We start from the raw sequence: 19,345 nt of genomic DNA on the forward strand, positions 1-19,345 counted from the left end.
AAATCTGCAACCAGCACAGCGGGGTGTCTGCCAGGAGCGAGACTTGCCGTCACTTCAGCTCAAGCTACACCGAAACAGATGACAGCCGAGTTGTTAGCTCGTGGGATTTCTGCACGTGGGATTTACTGAATTGCAAGACTAAGTTTGTTTGGGTTCTTCAATTTCATGCCTCTAAATTGGGTGGGTTTGCTTTCTTTTCCCTCTGCTAGCCTGACTTTTCAAGGGTATAAATGCAGTTAATGTTAAGAAACGTTTTTCCAATTTCACTCGTTCTCTTTGTATCTATTCTGTCATCTTATCGGAAGTTATCTGTGGTCCCAGAATATCCCCATCACTTTTTTTTTCTCCTCTCATCTCCAAGAGCTACCATAGGAGCCTTAGACTTCAGACTGAAGATGAGAGGGTAGACCTCTAAAATTGAACTGAGAATTTACTTTATGCTGGATCAATCACGAAACTCCTGCTAAAATTATTGATCTGGAAAGAGCCAGATTTCTACTCTGCGATGCCAGTTTACAGCATAAATGCACAGACTTCAAGGCAAGTCAGCTCAGTTCGACTAATGTGTTCAGAAATAGCCTCTCCTTGCAAGCAAAACAGTTGGTTTAAAACGAAGCTTTTGCATAAAATAGGCTTAAGCCAAACAACAACTTTTCTGGACAATGCCAAAAAGCAGCAAGCCTCACTCATTAGAAAAGGGGAAAGTAAGGTCAGTAGAAGCATCACTGGCACATTTTGCTCTTCTTATGCTTTTAGTTGTGACTCAGCCCATAGATTTTAGAAGATGGGAGAGCAAGTGCTTCTGGAAGCAAATGCACCCCTAAAGGAAGCCCCCCTCCACCCTACCCCGATACCGGCATTCCTGCAGCGTACCCAGGACACACCACCTTCGGTTTACGGGGTTATAGCCCCAAACGCCTCATTAACAACATTTGCTCTTTTTGGCACGGTTCTGGGGAAACAACAGCTTTGGCATCTGTCCCAGATAAAAGCACGAGGCAAGTGCTTGCTCGTTAGAAGAAGCACGAATAGGTCTGCTGAGGACACCATGGTAAAGTCGGGACCTCTGCGTGGGTCCGGGAGCCCTCCAGCTGCCCCTGGCTGAGAGAAGAGAAAGCCCCTGGCCTGCCTGCCACGAGCTGGTCCTGAGAGCCTGCAGAGAAGCTAAAGCCCCGGAGCGACACGTGAAGCCACAACCGATCTCAAAAGCATCTTAAGGAACAAGCCCTCGGAGCATTAAGCTCCCCCTCGTCTTTTTGCCTTTTCCTAAGACCACGGAGCGCGGGTTGCTGAGCGTTAAACGGCTTTCCATAAAACCAAGCAGCAGCTTCTGGAGTATTTCTCCGCAAGCGGTTGTGCTGGAAGTCACCCGATCTGTCAAAACGCGGGGAGTAAAAAGGAGCAAAGGGGTGAGGCGCCGGGGCCAGCCCTCCTCTAGGCGAGGGCTGGAGCACCTGCAACAGAACCGGGTGGAGGCGGGCGAGGGAGCAGAGCCCAGCACCACACTGATAGGAAAAAGCCATTGAGGAGCAACGTGTAGGTAAAAGCTCTGCTTGGAGGAGGGGAGAAGGAGCCGCTCGCGTTGGCCTAAAGAAAGCGACAGGCACAGTCTTCGCAGCGCGCCGGCGGTGGCCGAACTCTGCCCGTCTGCTGACCTCTCACTCGTGTCCGAAAGCTTAAATTGTAGCAGTCAAAAAAAAACCCCAAAGCTGCAAAACGTTTAAAATTCAGATTAGGAGAAGGCAGTTAGTACACTTCAACTTTCAAGAGATATCAACAGGGAAACCCTACCAGCTGCTGGTGCTGCAAGGTTGAGTAGAAACACGTAAGGCAGGAACAGAGGAGGACCAGAAGCCACAAACATCTTCTGTAACACGGTGTGTAGGAAAATATATGATTGGCAGGTTCTGTTCTGAGACTGTGCTTGGGTGAAGCCAAGGGTGAAGGGCTCCCAAAGCCAAAGGGAACAGCTCTGCAGCCAAACATCGCTCCGAGCCACCAGGCCAGCCCCAGGGGCTCAGCACCGAGGCACTGCTGGAGATGCTGCAAGGCAAGAGGGCGGTCGCAGGAGGATCACGGCGACCATCCCACATGGCCCCATCTGAAAGATGGGCTGGCTTCGTGCCTCTGCTTTAAGCAACGTGGCTGTCCCAGTGGCCTGAAGGCCATGGTGGTCACTGAAATTTACTTTACTTTCTCATAGGCTGTCTTTGCTCGCAAGAAAATCATTTATTTCAGGCTAGGAGGGACCTGCAAACGAGCACTCCCACCACGATTCGTGCCGATATGAGCACCCAGCTCACCACCCGCGGGTCCAAGAACAGAGCGGGCTGAGCACACGGCTCTGCCAATCATACATTTTGGGTAAGTATGAGAGAATGAAAGTCAGAAGAGGTAGAAGGAAGAATGCCTGCGCATCGTCATGTTTACTGTCAGCATGCAAAAGCGTACTTAAAAAAAAGTCTTTCATGCAACAGCATGCAAAAACAAAGGCAGCAGCAGCAGAAGAGGAAGAAAAAGATCAGCACAGAATGCAGAAGGTCTAGGCAAACGCAACTGAAAAAAGCTTCAAGTTCATACAAACCTCCAACATTAAATTGCTATGCCTGATATAAATGTTTTCACCATCTAGTCTCTTTGATCTTTTCTGTGAAAATGAAAGAAAAGGGGGAACAAAAAAAAGAAAAGCACAAAAAATTAAAATGTTGTTCTTGCGGGATTCACAAATTGGCAAATTAAAAAGTTAACTCAACGTTTGGAGCGCAGCGCTGTGCCGGTGTGGGATGGGCCACGGAGCCACAAGAACGCCTGCACCGAGTCACCACCAGGAAATGGAAGTTCGGGCTCATGAGAATGGGAAAATGCAATGGGTCCTTTAAAGAGACAGCTCCCAGTGTTTCATCGGCTTTTGCGTTGATTTACACTGCTCTCCACAAAGAGACAGCTTACCGTGCTGCTGTGGAAGCCTTGCACGAGGTAATAACTTCATATTCCTGATAGTGATGCATGCCCGCCACAATGTACTAGGCTGGTTTGGTGCTCTACATGTAATTTTTACACGGCTTCAATGTGCATAGTAACTATACTTAAAACACCTTTCCCATCTTGAATTTTTCCCCTATTACTCCATCAGTACAAAAAAATATTAAACTTTTTTTTTGCATTTCCTGGAATGCACACGATACGGTTTTCTTTGGTTTCTAACTAAATTTGTCACAGAGAAGCAAAGATAAATTTTATAGGTCATATAGAGTTATAGGTATATGTTTCTCTCTAACATTCAACATGCAAATTTTAGCAATCAGACTGTCTATGGGAAAAAGCCATTCACTTTGACATCAAGTATTTGATAGTTGCAGTTTAAAAACAACAAAAACCAAAAACCCAACCCAAAGCACATGAAGAAATTGGAGCACTGTCTTTTTAAATCGGTTACGTATGCATGAATGATATGGCAAATTTGTTTGGTGAAAGTGGAAAATGGCTAACCTTCCTCATTCTTATCAGTTCTTCCTCTTTTTCTGCAGGCTGCTGCTGTGTGGCAGTGATAAAAAACAAAAAAACACAAAAATTGTTGGTTCATTTAACCGTGTTGAACCTTCAAAAATGTGAGCAACCTAACTGAATTATTGGCACAAACCTGGGGCTGGTCACCATTCGTAGTGGGTACTGTGACCTCAGTGTGCGTTTTCCTCACCTACATTTAAGAAATAAATTGGTAAAAACATTTCTTGTTAGTAGACTTTTTTTTTTCAAGAGACAATTTAGTTTCAAACCACAGCTGCATCAAGTTGGTTTTGAGATGCTGGGTGAACATGCAAAAACCAACATGCAGCCTGCCAGAAAGAGTTAATAACACCGCAGCTCTCCGCCAGTCTGTTAGTTCAACAGCAGTCGAAATAATTCTTTCAGCTTGAGAAGTATTTGCATTTGCAGCTAGTGCTCTCTAGTGCTCCTGAAGGCTGGCTTCCCACGTGCGTTAGATTTGTCAGTCGATGTTTTAAAACCTCATTTAGAGCTGGATCTCCCAGGGAGATCAGTACCCAAAGCAACATGTTCAGATCAACGCAGAACTTCTCAAGACCAGCAAATGAGATGTTATGCACGGATACTGTAATATGGTCATACAGTCAGTAGGAAGGGACCTATCTTTAAAATGAACCCAGCAGCACAAATTAAGTTCTTTACTGACCATGAGTAGAGAGCCCAGATTGTCTTAACATTTTAAGGAATGCATTTTAGGGAAACTGGATTGCCAAATACTCTGAAGGTGAAAGCATCGGTGGGTGTTAAAAGAAGTGATACAGCTACATTTGAGAAACAGGGTAAATTTGGCACGTTCAAATCCACAATTTCCCCCCACATCTACATTTAAAGGAAAAAAAAAAAACCAACACAATTTAAGCATTTAAGAAAAAAGAAACCCACAAACCTGTAATAAGGGAAACGGGATGAATAAAACGTACTTATTCTCAGTTTAATGGTAGGGAGGGTCAGCAGCCGTGCAGGAACAGGGATACTCAAAGCAACATCCTGTAGATCTCCTTTAGCATTTTCATTTTGAACTTACTGGCCATACAGACCAAGATTTTTTTTTAAAGCAGCTGTCCTTTCTTTACCTCCACTTCCCAACCCTAACTGACAGTGATCTCCCAGGGAGTATGGCACACGAGACCATATATCTAGTGGCTTTTATGCATACAAGACCATATGCATAACATGTCACAGGAAAAATGTGGTTCCAGGAATGCAGAGAACAACTGAACATCAGGGTAATGTGGAAATTGTAACTCAAGGCATGCACCTCTGCTGCAACACTGAAAGCTTCCAGTCAATAAGATTTGCAGAATATTAAGGACACTGTAATATGAACAATTTTTTTTTTTTACACACCATTTTGACTTAAAATACCAATACACATATATCAGTATCATATCAACACCAGCAGAGGTCTCAGACATCTGTGGAAAGTGTGAGCATTCTCTAAAAAATTTCATTTAAATAATCCCCCTTCAAGGTCTGAACAGCACCGTTAACAATAAAAGTTTCTGCCTAGTTTTCAGAAACACCCAGGGAAAGCACATCAATTTAAAAAACCTTTGCATTTAGACACTTGGCTGCGGACCTGGTCTGTGTCGCTGCTTTCACTGGAATCCCTCCTGCTGTCGTACCAGCAAACAGCAGACACAGCTTAGCAAAGGGTGAGCCCCAAAATTCAAGTACCGTGAACTCAAATGATTAACGTGTGCAATTCTTGCCCATTTTTTAACTGATGTATCAGCAAGATGGGTTTAGGCTGGAACTACCAAAGGCAGAACCGCCCTGCCTTCACACGGACATCCTCCTCCTTGTATCCTGAGGGGCAGGGCTGGGAATTCTCTCGGCCCCACGTCCCCGTACATCCCTCCCATCCACTGCCTGGGTGAGGAATCCCCTTCATCATCACTGAGGAAGGGAAGGTGCCCAGAGCTGCTGCTCGGGCTGGTTTTGAGCTGCGGCTCCAGCCTGGCACCAGCCCCTTCCAAAGAGAGCCCGGACTGGCATACCTTGGATGCATCAGCTGGCTCTGCCTTGGCTCTCTCTGGTGGGATCTCTTCGCGCTTGGTCTCAGCTTTCACTGCTTCCTTTTCTGCTTTGGACACAGCGATGGCTTCCTTCACATCGGGCTTAGCTGGGACAGCTTCAGTGAGGTGGCTCTGGGCGATGGCCGGGGCAGAGGTGGGCCGGGGGCTCCTCTCGGGTGTTATCACTGCCACTGCTGAGGGTGGGAGAGACAGACAGCAACAAGGTTCAGAGCGGGCAAAGCTCCGGGCAAAGTCTTCCCGAATTACAGTGCTGTAGTTTCAAGAGAAAGGGAGGAGGGAGAAGGGGGGAAAGGGGGAAAAAGATGTTGAGCAAAGCAGCTTGTGCGTTTAGTATGGGAAAGTTGAGATTATTTTCCTAATGGTTGAAATAAAATAAAATAAAACCCCACACGAGATGGTTTACAAAAAGCAAGCTTGCACTCTGCAGAGAAGCCACGCCAGAAAGGCTAATCTATTTTTGACGTTGTGCCATTGATTCCTGGGTCTTTCAGACACAAGCGAAACAGAGGTCCATTACGATGCAACCTTTAAAATAGAAACACTTAAGAGCTGCGGTGAATTCCTGACTTCCTTTGGATGTCTTCAACCAGAAACGGATGGTTTCTGGAAGAGCAAGACCGTCTTTGTTTTTTCCCCCATTTCCCCAAACTTTTCATCAATCCGAAGAAGGAAAACACAAACAAACCCTACAAGCATTTCTCCATAAAACTTTACAGCAACGTGCAGGTGGCCTTCAAAGCAGACTCACGCTGTGGTCTGAGATGGATAACTCCTGCTGCAGCACAAGACACTGCCCTGAGAAGATATCCATTATCTCCAAATCGGTGAAAATGCAGAAATTAACAACACGCTTCAAAGAAATCGTCTTTCAAGAGGATGACTGTCTTAAACAAGAGCACTAGGTATGCACAAAATCAACTGCCTCCTCCTTTCCTTGAGTTCTGACTTCCCAGACATGCTCCTGATCTCTGAGAGCTGACACTTCCAGCCATATTCAAGCTAATCCTGGGCAACAAAGCCAGCCCGCAAGTAATTCATGGTGCGTATCTATAGATATGATGAACTATTTAGCTCTCCTGATGCTGCTCTTTTGGCTGTTCCACTATAAATATACCTAGTCATATTTAAAAAGTCATAGTTTATAAAGGAAAAGGCACGCTGTGAATTACCGCAGTCAATACTAGGTTACTAGTGTCCACCCAGCTAGTCAAAGACACCAGAAAATTTGGCATTAAAAATAAATTATAATTTTAAGTAACTCCTCGATGAGAGTTGCCATTTCACCTTTCAATGAGCAGATAACTGCCTCTCATCTGGGTGTCTAAAAAGTGTACGGAATCAGGTGTCATCCATGTGGGCAAAAACTTGCAAGACGGGTCAAAAAAGCAAGACCCTGATTTGTCAGAGACCAAAATTCCACTTCTAAAGCAAACTCCTGGAGACTGGGTCTTGCTGCAAATCCACACTAGAAGCCCAAACCACCGCCACTCCCTGCACCCTCTCCGCCATTCTTCAGCACGGCAGCTCATTTCCGCGCACCAGGTATTTTGTTATCCTTTCACAAAGGCAAACGGCCCAGCGTCTTGGCGTTATTTACGCCCCAGAAGCGGTGACAGCTGCCGGAGAGGTTGAACGCAGGGGCTGTGACATGGCAGACACGGTCAGGCTTAGAACGACGACACACAAACCATACGGGTGGGAAGAGAAGTCGCGGTGGTAGCCGGCTCCTGCAGGACCTGCTCTAATTCTCCCATCACCACCAATTTTTCTTCCTCTTCTTCAACTGGGCTTATCTCAACATTGCCAAGAACACGTTTGGCTAAAAATGTTTTGTGTGTGTTAAAATGGCACCTTGAAGACCAAACAGAAAAGGAAATACTGCCAGCAGTAAATCTGCACGGCCGCTTCTCTTTAGGGACTTGTGCTTCTTTCACAGTGCTTCAGAGCATCGAGACACAGCAAAAATGATAAAAGGCACCGAGCTTTTCCTTTGCCATTCAGCGATGAGCTGTGTTCTGTCCAGAAGTGCGTTACTCTGGTTAGGTTTACCTGATTAACTGCCTCTAGCTCTTCTGATATGCTGCTCTGGATTTAAACACAGTACAAAGCACTACTCCAAAGTACACGACTTAAAATACTGATCTTTATCATCCTGGCCAAGAAAATGGTACATATTGGAAGAAAAGTGTCAAGAGGAGGAAAAAGGGCGAAGGAGGTGAGTAAGAAGAAGGGGTGGTGGCAGTAGGAGACTCTTAGACGTGCTCAGGTTCGGGGCTAACACAGTCGCTGCTGTTTGCTCTGCTGTAGCAGGTACCAAGTGCGAGGACTGGTTCGGTATTTGCCGTAACATTCACAAAACCAGGTGAAGGTAGCAGTTACCCCCTCCACACCTTCAGTCTCCTCTTCCTGTAACGACCGACCCTGCTTTGAGTTACGACAGGGGCGTAGCTGTGAAGCTGCTGAAAGAAAACCCAGCTGGGGAGGAGCGGCGCGGAGGTGACCCCCACGGCCTGATTTTTAGGGACGGTGACCCGGGAGCGTTAGAAGGCCATCACACACAGCTGCCATTAATTCCAGCACACAGCCAAGCCACCGCACGACACTCCACTCGCGTTTCACGCAGAGGCAAACCCTGGTAGGAAACACTCCAGGGTTACAGCGGCAGGGTCCAGCACACCTGCAAAAGCTACCCTGCGATTTTAATGGCATTAACACCACTGCAAACAACGCAGCCTCTGTCCTGCAGCACTTCAACCACTTCAACCCCGCAGGCTGCGGCGCGGGCGGCCGGCACCGCGCTGCTGCGGCTGTACCTGACCGCTTCTGCAACGGTTCTGGCGGCTTCGGCTTGGCAACGGGAACCTGAGCCACCTCTACCTTCTCCTCCTCCTCCTCTTCCTCCTCTGCAATGGGTTTCATTTCAAAATTTTCAAGCACGTGCTTGGCTAGAAAGAGTTTTGCATGCATTAGTAAAGCGTCTGTAAACCGGCGCGGACACACAACAGTCACCGCAGCACAGGACACAGCTCAGATTCCTCAACCAGGCAGCATCTGAGAACAGCAACGAGTTTCTAAACCAGGTTGATTAGTAATAATTCTCCACAGTGCAACTGCCTGTCAGTCCTTCTAGCACTGCCGGTCCCAACAGTGGATTAGGTGAGAGTTAAAAGCAACGTGAAAAAGCTTTGTGAGCTTCTTTCCTAGGCAGGGACAGAGCTGAGCTATGGGGGGACAGGAAAACTTGGTCTCGAGCACCTCGCTCGCTCCCAGCTCTCAAATCTGAAAATTAAGAACATGCAGCCATCTGTCCTGGGGTCTTAAATCTTAACTCTCCGTCTTCTGCTTTTACAGCAATGGGTTTTCACTGCCAGGCTACGCTGACTAGTAGGAATAGAGCGGGAGACAGAGGTAGAGGAGTCAGCCACGTCACTCGAGGAAACCTTGATCTAGATTTCAGACCAGAAAAGCAGTGATGTCAAAAGCACACTGTAAAATCTTCAAGGTAGAAGAAGGGAAGTAGAAAAGCACACAATGCATTTGCATATGAATTATCTCCAGTCCTAACGCAGCACAGGCATTCCCTATTTATGTGAGGAAGAAAGTAAATATTTGACACCACTACTGCTATGATACACTCATTAATATTCAAATATACTGTTGTACCTACAAACATCTGTTTAGAGGGCATAAATATTTATAGTAATACCTATCTTAAGAGAAATCTAGGCTCCATGTAGCAAAATGGAAGGCATTTCTCAAAACCACCAACAGAAACCAAAATAGGCTTAAAAATTGCAAGCAGTTCCAGGGATGAAATCTTTCAGAAGCTTTACAAGAAGTTTCAGGATCACAGGTAAAGAACTTTGAAGTTTTCTAATCCACATTTATAAAATCACCAAAATTTAATACGGAGACAGGTCTTAAGTGCCAGTACATCCTAAACATCCCCCCACCTCCCCAAATTACTGTCCGGCCAGGTGCAAGGCAGAAATTTAACAAGTCTCCAGACTCCCAGAGCTGCCCATCCTCTGACTGCGGAACTCTTCTTGCAAAGAAACGAAAAAGAAAGCCGCCAGGTTTGGTGAAACTTTTCAGAGTTGTCAGGAACAAGCATGTAAAGGCGTCTCAGTGGGGAAAGGATAGGAAAGGCGCTGCAGAGATTTGTAGCCACCACCGCTATACCTGGCTTCTCTGGGAACTGATCCGCGGGTTTTGGTTCAGGAACCTCAACCACCACCACCTCCTCCTGCTTCTCTTCCTCTACGGCTCTGAACTCAACTTTTTGAGTCGCACGTTTAGCTGAAGAAATGGCGCACATGTTAACAACTGCCCACACAGCAGATGGAGAAAGGCTGCAGACTTCAACCGGGACAGAAGCGTTACATTCACAGGCTTCTCTTTCCATGCTCTGACATTCAGGTACGGGATTGCAGCCCCGGGTCCTGATTTTACAAGCACCCCACGACCCAGCTCACGGGCAGCAAACTCACGCACTCCCCCTTTCACACCTCACCTCCTCTAGTCTGCTGCTACCGTTTAGAAATGTCAGGGAAGAGCCCACCTAATCGATGTGCCACAAACTCCAATATTAGCATCCCTTTAACAGACACCAACAAAGTTTCAAACAGCAGTGGCAAAACTCTCCCCACTGAGGCAAATAATGTAATTTAAGAAGCTACATTAAACAAACATCCTAGTATAGGATAATTCCTCATTTGCTAAGAGGAAAACGTGCTGAGGTTGAACGAGGAAATACCAGAACTTTGCAATAAGCCTTCAACACCCACCTACATCCATGCATCTTTTTTGTCAGCCACTTCTTGGCGGTACTACTATTTGGTTTATCTTTTATATTCAGGTATTAAAGTGAAAAGTTCTGCTTTTTTTTCTTTTTTAAATAAAGAAGGGAATCTAGTGGTATTTAAATAGTAATTAAAAGTTTTCAAAGTAGTCAAAACTCTAAATCCACTAAATCACCTTTCACCTCTCATCAAAGCAAGAGTCAGACACACAGCAAGTGAACAGCATCGTGCTGGATCCAGCCAGGACGCTGCTGGAAAGCGACGAAGCGCCAGGCACCAACCTCCGTCGAGGCTCCTGGAGGCCCGCTTGCTCGCTGTCCTCTCAAACTGGGGCGCGGGTCTGTCGATCATGGCGCTCGCCTGCCTGGTCTGCGCCTGCGTCCGGCCGCTGTAGCGGAACTTGGAGCCCAGCGCCAGGAACCTGCTCTTGGGGATCGCCTCGGTGGAAGTCAGCCTGAAAACCACACACGCATGTTTTAGAAGCATGCCTCCAGATCTAGGAAGCAGCACGTAAAGGGAAATTAAAATACATTTGTAGTATTTTAATTTTAAAGCAGTCTCTGCATATGCTCAGTTAACGAAACAACAGATACTAACAATAAACACTGCATCTACGTAAGACAGAAGACCTCACGTGGAAGCTGCCTAGAAATTTACTGCAACAAACAATTTCCCTGCAATCATTTCACTCCAGTTGTTGCTGAACCCTAAGAACACTGAAGGAGTGCTCATTTTCAGCTGCTCCCCTACAGCATTAGTTAGTCAACACCGACAAAGACAAGCCTGCTGTTTAGAAAATTCACCTGAAAAACGTGTGATGCTCAACACAAACTTTCCACAGCTTCTTTGCTGCCCGGTAACTCGGTAGCTTGAATCCAATCGTACTTTCATACTGTTCTTGCTGCAGGAAACACAAGTTATTTAGGTTTAGCAAGAAGTAAATGCGGCAAGAAGCAAGGTCCCCAGCCCACTGCCCTGCCCTGCCTGCAGCTCTTGGCCAAGAGCCCTGCGCTCGCTCCATGGGCTGTGGCAGTTGAAGCACGAGGAGGAAGGGAAGGAGGAAAGAGGCAGACCCACACTGCAGCCTCTCTCCAAGCGCTCAGGCACAAATTTACGCACTCTCCACTGCTGTACTACGGACCCAGGCACCTGCTGCAGGAGGCGTGAGCAGAAAGCCATGGCCCCAGCCTCCAGGAAGACTTCCAGCAGCAGCCTGGCTGCTTTGCCATGGCTGTCTCTCAGCCACCTCCCCTCTCCTCTGTCCGAGGCAGGCTAAGGGAAAAGGGATGTGTACTTGCTTCCTTGTTGTTGTTGTTTTTAAGTGAAAGCGAGACAAAAAGCCTTTGAACTGCCATGTTTCCAAAAAAGGAGGAAGTCCTCTATCAATTTCAGCTGGGAACTGCTTTCAGCCTGGATGTGGAAATACCACACTGTGCCAGGAGGTGGTGCTGGATGACACCTTAAAGCTCCCACCGTTTCTTTTAGCGCTTCAGCAAAGTCACTGCACTCTACTTGAAGTAGAGTCAAGATCAGAAACATGGGAGAATGTAAAATGCCCACTCAGCAGAAAGCTTGCTACCTTCCAGGTTTTTCAGTTGGTGATAATCAGAAGGTAGTTGAACAAAACAGCCCAAGGAAGTCACAACGTACCTCCCCTGGCCGAATCTTAATAAAGAAGCTGCTGCGTTTGTAGGAAATCTTCAGGACTTTGGGCCAAGGAAAGCGGTTGATTCTCAGCTTATCTTTGTAAACAAGAAGGCCACTGGAACAGACTCCCAGAGTGATATCCACTCCTTCCAAGTCCTGAGAAAGAAAATGAAGATTTAAGCAGAGACCAGTGTCAGGGTTACAAGTTTCAGGTCAATGTTTGTCCTCCAAATTACTCCTTTTGTCTTTTCCTGAGCTTCTTAATTCATCCCCCCACCTCCCAGACTTCCATTTTCAGCTCCTTACGCAGCCAGGGCCAGACTTGCTTTTCCTTCACGTTTCTTCTTACGGTCTCCTCCCTTCTGCGATGCTGTTTGCTCAAGGGGCTGTGCCTAGAGCCTACCCTGCATTTCTCTGAGAGCAGCAGCTCACCTCACAGGGAGCAGCTCACCTTGCAGGCTCCTCAGGGCAAGGACCCGTGTACATCAGCAGCTTTGTTAAGCTTCCTATAATATTTAAATAATGAGTAATCAGGAAGAATCACTTCTCTTACAATGCTTGCAACAATGCCTTGAGCATTTCTTTTGTGTGTCTATGCTTTTGTAACAGTAGCCAGCTTACTTCCTATATCCTTCAAAGGGGGCTTCCTGAAATGGGTAAACTTGCTCCTAACAAGGGAAGAACAGTCAATTTACAAGATCTACAGTTGGTGCACACGCACTGATTCTCACCTTGGCTTGGTGAAGGTCAACTCCGTACATGGACAGCTTTTTTGCATTCTCAAGAAATTCCAGATCTGCTTGGGCTGGAGTCATGGATCTGGGGAAAGAGAGGAAGGGCTCGGTATTCTCATAAATGGAGAGTTAAGAGGGGACACATCAGACTTCACAGAACCATTTACTTGTTAGATCTTTTGCTTTGAACACAGACGAATCTGTGCCCAGATGATTAATTATTAAGTTACTCAGAATGCACAAATTTGTGCTTTGAGACATCCTCATGAACAGATGCACCGTATTTCTGCGGAGCACTACAGACACCAGACTTGAAAGCAAGCTATGTGGCGAGGACGTGCAGGGTACAAAACTTGATGCTGCGGAAGAAACAGCAATTAAGCTGAAGGCAAAGGGTGACACGTACTGTGCACCTAGCAGTACCGCCTTGAGACCTTCCCAAACCCAGCTATTGTTCTCCAAACGAAAGGCAAGGACAGCTGAAATCACTTAGCAGAGATCCCTGCTGGGGCAGACTAGATGAATGAGACGTTTTCTGGGAACAGATGGTACCCTGTCTGCAGGAGAGGCAACACATCAGAACTTCCCTTAAGAGAAACATCCCGATAATGGAGGCTATTATCGGTGTTATTGAAGCGCCCTTGTTAATAAGTTTCTGTTGTGCAAGGTGCCTCTAACAGCTCTGCTGGGGGAGTATTCCGTTGCATACATTTCATTTTGCTCACTGCTTTGATGTCTTTCTTACTGAACACCCACATACATCTCGTGGGCAATGTAAACAGAGGTATTTAGGGGTGCTGGACAATGAGCGCAGTGAGGACAATCCCCTGTGCAAGACCTGAGAGCAGTGACCATCTCCAGCGCACGCTTTGTGCTTTGCAAATAAAGCAGCAAGAGACAGAGCATAGCTCAGCAGGTTAAGTTTTCCACTGGACAGTTTAACGTTAGAATATGGATGAGAAATGAAACGGGGACAGATTATAACCTTCCTCCTGCACACACTAGTTCATTAAATAAATCTACATCCCATACTGTGAGGCAGCCTTGTAATGCAGCCATGAATAATTCAGCAATGCGATCTGCCACTTCCAGGACAGCTGACGGCCTTTGACTTCAAGTCATGAAGCCTGTCAGTGGCCCAGTACTTATTTTCCCTCATTTCCTCTCCTCTCAGTGCAAATGGAGGGGAATCAATTTAGAGTATCGATTTGCGGGGGCTGAGTGAGGTGTTAATTGTAGCTTTGGTAACAGCCGGGGCGTCCCTCCACCCTCTAGTGCTGCACTTAGGTTATTAGCTTCCATGTGCCTGCGAGGTCTCTGCTCTGCTCTGCTCTCGTTATTAGTGTCACAGCCAGCAGCTTTCCACAGGTCAAGGGGCTCCACAAGGCCTCAGTATCTGGGAGCAGTTTTATGGGCTTTTTTCCCCCAAAGCCCAAACCTACTGAGCTGAACTGTGAACTCTGAACTGTGCAGAAGCTGCTTGCTGGCCACGGATGCTCTCCGTGTCACTAAGCACAGCGCTCTGCGGAGCTTCTGCGATCAAAGCACTCGAGAGCATCTAGAAAAACAAGCTCAGAATGTTATGACTCTCAAATCTCGTATCAGAAGGACTCACAGGACTCTTCCAACCTCACCAGAACAAGACGCATCTGCCCAGATCACTGCTGCACTCAGAAACACGAGGAGAGCCTAGCTGCAGCCTTATACCTCGAGCATTATCTGGAATACTTCCACATTATAACACGCTACTTAATAACAGGCGGCAGAAAACCCCAAACATGCTGCAGGCTACACAGAGACAGGATCTGTTCCAACCAGATTACAATCCAAAAAAATATAAATTCAAAAATCCAAAAAAAAAATCCAAAATAAATCCAAAAGCAGAAACACAAAAAGACAAAGAACAAGGGTGAAAGAAGCAAACTTTTCACATGAAGTAAAGCCCGCTTTCATGGATATTGTTGAGAAGAAGCACCCACTTGGGACACCTGTTAAAAAAAAATAAACGAAAAGCATAGTTTCTTCTTCAAGCAGGAAGAAAGAATCCCATACACTGGAAGGATTCTGTCAAAACTTTTAAATATTAAATCTTTTCAGATTAGCTGATTTTCTCAGTAACTGAAAATTCACACCTTACTGCTAAAGCTTCTGTTGCTGCCATAAAAATTGGTGCAGCATGAAACCAAAACCATAGAGCAGAGGTGGGAAAAATACCAGAAAATCCCATTATTCCACCTGCTGCCTTCACGCTGCCATGCACAAATGAATTCACCGGCCACTGTACCTTACCTGTATGTTTTATGAAGTTCCATAACCTTCTCTTCAAGCTCTTTAGTCTGGTTTGGGGCCAGTTTAAATTCACTGATATAATCTGCGCTGTGTAGATCAGGGTCATAGTCTCCCAGCTCGGACTGGACTGTGTATGAGCCCAGCAGAGCCAAAGTCGCAAAGGAACAAGGCAGCCGCCCCGTAACGATGTCTTGTCGAAGCTGAAGACACAAGTAATACCTTTGGGGAATAAAAACAAAAAACGCTATTAACAGAGAATATAATGACCTTAAGAAACTTGTTCTCGAGCACTGAACATCTTTTTTTATACTACTGATGAATGAAGCATGATGTTTGTTTCTAACATGTATTTTTAATTAGAGGGCAACATTCACACAGTCAAAAGCATGGAGGATAGAAGGACCTAAGGTCACCTCCGCTCTGGAAAAGAAGCAGAGGACACTTACTATCAGAAGAAATTATTTTAGAATAGAACTGTACTTTTCTATTCAAATATACACGTGCCAGGATCATCAATGGCACTGCTTTACGCGTGTGTGCTTCAGTGAAGAGAGGGAAAGTTCCCACACACATGACCACTAAAACCAAACAACAGTAACCCCTCCCAACAGCTCCTCAAGACATTGGTCATCCTGTTGAAGGATAAAATAACACTTCAGTATTAACAATTTCTACTCAATCAGCCAGTTCCCGTGGTTTCCCAAAACTGCTCACTGCTTTGCTCGGTAAGCTCACTATCTGGCAGCACAATTAGCAGGGAACTCACCTCGTTATATCCTCTGTCAGTTGTGCGGGATCTGGTGGATAAAACTTGACATTGAAGGTAAAATCCCAGGGGCCTCCTGAAATTACAAAGGAAAGTTGGAGAAAAATAAGCCCACCAGAACAGCTTCACGATAGGCAGCTACGAGATGATAATACTGATTTTTAATGCTGCTCACTCACACTGCTAGCTGCTGCTTAAGCAGGCAGTGTAAGACTTGATTTCATTTACAAGAGCTAGGAAACACGCACGAACAAACAAAGCAGGGCAGACAAGTACACGTGAAAAATGTCACAACTTGTGGAAAAAGAAATAAATTCACTGCTAAGAGGCTAACTTACTCAAATATTTTTTCACTGATTAAAAAAAAAGACTCACGAAGAGAGGTCGGACATGTGCCATAGGTTAATGAATTGGTATTTTATCACTTGACCCAATTTTCAAATTTCTCGTAAGGAACAGATGTGCTAATCCACTCAACAGCCTAATGCGCCGTGGTCGTGTGGTTGGACCACAGCTGAACCTCAGCACAATGCAAGCAGCAGTCGCTGGAAGAAACAGTGAGCGCTGCGACAGGAAGAGCTTGACAAGTCGAGACCTAAATACTCCAATAAAGCTTGCTGCAAACCTCGTGCAGCAATGCTGCACACGTTAAATGGAGCGAGGGCTCCCTTAATTATATCTACAATAGACATTATTTGTGGTATGGTTAGCCCCTGCCTAGCTAAATAACACAGCTGCACGACTTACTCGTGTACACTGTCATGCGTACCTAAAATGCAGCTCTCCATCACCCCACACAGCAACCACACAAGTGCAGCTTTGGGACTAATATTTAATCGTGTGCGTGTACATCGCATGCTGGTGTGGGAACAGCCAAATGAGAGCTGCTTGCCTACGGTGGAAATGCCCCCTGCCTCCTCTTTTAAGCAGGACAGTCAAGCTACCAAATTTTTTATCTTTCTTAGCAGTTAATCCTTAACTCTTTCTGAAGAGTTCGAGCCAAGGCTCCCTCTCTTCCCTCTTCTTCCTCGAAAAGAATAATCATGTTTAGGCACAGAAAATCGTCCTGACAGACCCGTTAAGCACTCCAGAACTAATTTTCAGTCGCAGCTCTCCCCTGCTGTGCCCTTTAGCAGCGTAGTTTCAAAATATTTACGTCAGAAAGACAAGATACCCTTGCTGTTAACTTGCTAAGGGATTTATCAAAATCGCAACCACACCATTTATGGATTTACTTCTTAGGGCAACACCGCAAACGGCATTGAACACAAGGCACCTTGCCTTCATTATACAGAGTTCAACACAAGTTATTTCAAGAAGACAGCTTAGGTAGCAGAGTTTTCCTGTGCATTGCAAGGGAGACACAGAGCCTGGCTCCCTGTACACGTACACCAACACAGCTTCTTCAAATAAACTCCAGTAACGTGCCATTTAAAGCATCTCACAGGGACGGATCGTACAGCAGGTTGTTTGTTACCCACACTGGCTGAATTTTACCTGCACTGCACTGCAAGGCAGGAGCAGCTCGTGCCCTTTACACACATCCTGTTATTGACTCAAAGAGAAGCTGATAAAAGCAGGAGCTTTTCCTACTCCACAGCCCTGCAGCATTTCCCCCCCGGGGCAGTGCTGACACGCCTCGTCCTGCGCCCCCACCACGCGTACAGAGAGCAGCGTTTGACTCGTGAGGCTGTCAGACCTTAGGCTTGTTCCTGAAACAAAACAAAAGCCTCTGGAGTTTATTTAACTTTGACACTGCCCTCGTCTTGAACTAATTCAGTGCTAGCAGAACTTAAAATACTCCAGAGAGCATCTGGCATTTGTCCTGATACTACTCGAGCCCTTTGTTTATCATTCCAGTACCCTGATTTGGGCTCCGAAACAGCCTCGGAGTCCACGAAACCTTGCTCCAGCAGGCAACTTTGCTCAGGCTCTCCCCGGCTCCTTTTGGCTTTAAATGGTGCCCCCTGACGTCTACCTTCCCATCCCATTTCAGTGCTGCATGGTAGTGAGGACAGCACGGCTTTGCACAGGACGAACACATCCCTGGCTACGTTTTTGCAAGGAAATCACACTTTTCCTTAATTCTAGAGCATCGCCAAGTACCGAAGAAAAAGAGAAAGGAAGCACAGACTGCTTGAACTTGAGCTGATCCCTGCCAGACACCCTGACTTGAACTCTCACCGATCCCTGGGCACTCAGGACTGCGCCCAGAACCACACGCAAACAGGGAAGGGAGAGAAGCCACACACACCCACATGATAAATTTGATCTACTTACCATGAACCTGTTTTTTTATTTCTTTGGCAGGATCCAGCCATGTCTGTAAGAGGATAAAAACATTCACAGTTTAACAGACGTTACAGAAACACCACAGCAAACTGCAACTCGCTAAAAATACAGCAAGGCGACAACGTTTGACACAAATGCAGCCATGGAAACTGAAGATATACAGCATTTTCTGAAACTTTTACTCCAGTCTGCGGTCCCTGTGCGTATTTCCAATCCCTCACGTACGAAGTACTCCTAGGAGAGAACCAAGGAACATGGGTCCAATCTGAAGCTCTTCTCTCCATCGAGGCGATCCTATTAATTCAGAGGCTCAGCACACGCAGCTGATGAGCATCCCACACCACACGGAGGCTCTTTACAGAAAAGGATTTAAATGAAGGAATTTATGGCGGCTCCTGACAACAAAGCAACAGCACCCAAGGGAACTCTGCCCAGCATATTCTGCCCTGTCAGATCCTACTTTTACAAATATTGCAGCATAAAAGGCAGCAAGCACATACCAGCGGGCATGGTCTCAGCCACATCCAGCCAAGAGGGGCACTTGTGCAACACATTTTTTCTCAAAGACCTTTAAAACCAGACAAATTGGACATAGGCATTCATTTTAGGCACCCCATCCACATACTTGCCCTACTCAGAACAAGGGTCGCCAAGACTTTCTATTATTAGATACGTTCTTTAACAACCTAACTGCTGAAACAGGAGTGAAAACATCCAGTAGCTGGCAAGCGTGACATAAACTTAGTCTCTTTTAAGTATGACTCAAGTTTCTAGTAATTATCTCAGCTACAAATTTAGAAATACATCCTTTTTTCCCCCCTCTGTAATTTGGGGGTTTGTGGGATGCTCGTGCAACGTAAGCCTCAGAAAACCACTCCTGTTTTTGCCAGCACGGTCAGAGCAACTCCTGGCACGCCGAGGCTGAGCCTGTCCTTTGCAGAGGCCACAATTTGCCGCCCAGAGGGGCTGGAACGATGCTCTCAGCCCTCCTGGAGAGGCTACAGGCAACCATCGCGGTCATTTTTGTGAGGTCTGAACAGGATTTGGACATCCAGGTCTCCTGAGGTGAAAGAACTGACTCACTGAATCCTCCCAGCTAATCTTTCCTGACTAGAAGGACATTCAGCTTGATGGCAGGGAGACAGCGACACTTAGACGTAATCTTATCTTTTTATGTGCTTGCTCCTCTAACCTATAAAACCAGTGATAGGAAATCCATCTGAAAGGTAG

General features: G+C 46.2%; 1 protein-coding gene across 50 annotated transcripts in view; it reads right to left on the reverse strand.

Annotated features, from left to right (window-relative positions):
* The window catches only part of EPB41 (erythrocyte membrane protein band 4.1), an 88,232-nt gene that overhangs the window by 24,391 nt on the left and 44,496 nt on the right, over nucleotides 1-19,345 (reverse strand). For 10 of the 50 annotated variants that reach the window (XM_083810313.1, XM_083810284.1, XM_083810283.1 and 7 more), the window contains 13 exons: nucleotides 18,104-18,146; nucleotides 15,824-15,899; nucleotides 15,058-15,276; nucleotides 12,766-12,853; nucleotides 12,038-12,190; nucleotides 11,191-11,288; nucleotides 10,669-10,841; nucleotides 9,768-9,884; nucleotides 8,399-8,530; nucleotides 5,547-5,758; nucleotides 3,641-3,697; nucleotides 3,490-3,534; nucleotides 2,585-2,647 (listed from right to left, as the gene is read on the reverse strand). In XM_083810313.1, coding sequence (XP_083666439.1) covers nucleotides 2,585-2,647; nucleotides 3,490-3,534; nucleotides 3,641-3,697; nucleotides 5,547-5,758; nucleotides 8,399-8,530; nucleotides 9,768-9,884; nucleotides 10,669-10,841; nucleotides 11,191-11,288; nucleotides 12,038-12,190; nucleotides 12,766-12,853; nucleotides 15,058-15,276; nucleotides 15,824-15,899; nucleotides 18,104-18,146 — 1,476 coding nt within the window. The remainder of the gene's footprint in view (nucleotides 1-2,584; nucleotides 2,648-3,489; nucleotides 3,535-3,640; nucleotides 3,698-5,546; nucleotides 5,759-8,398; nucleotides 8,531-9,767; nucleotides 9,885-10,668; nucleotides 10,842-11,190; nucleotides 11,289-12,037; nucleotides 12,191-12,765; nucleotides 12,854-15,057; nucleotides 15,277-15,823; nucleotides 15,900-18,103; nucleotides 18,147-19,345) is intronic. The other 40 variants (XM_083810268.1, XM_083810302.1, XM_083810289.1 and 37 more) reach the window with 13 other exon arrangements.

This window comes from Anser anser, assembly GCF_964211835.1.
Source record: "Anser anser genome assembly, chromosome: 24".
Taxonomy (NCBI): Eukaryota; Metazoa; Chordata; class Aves; order Anseriformes; family Anatidae; genus Anser; species Anser anser.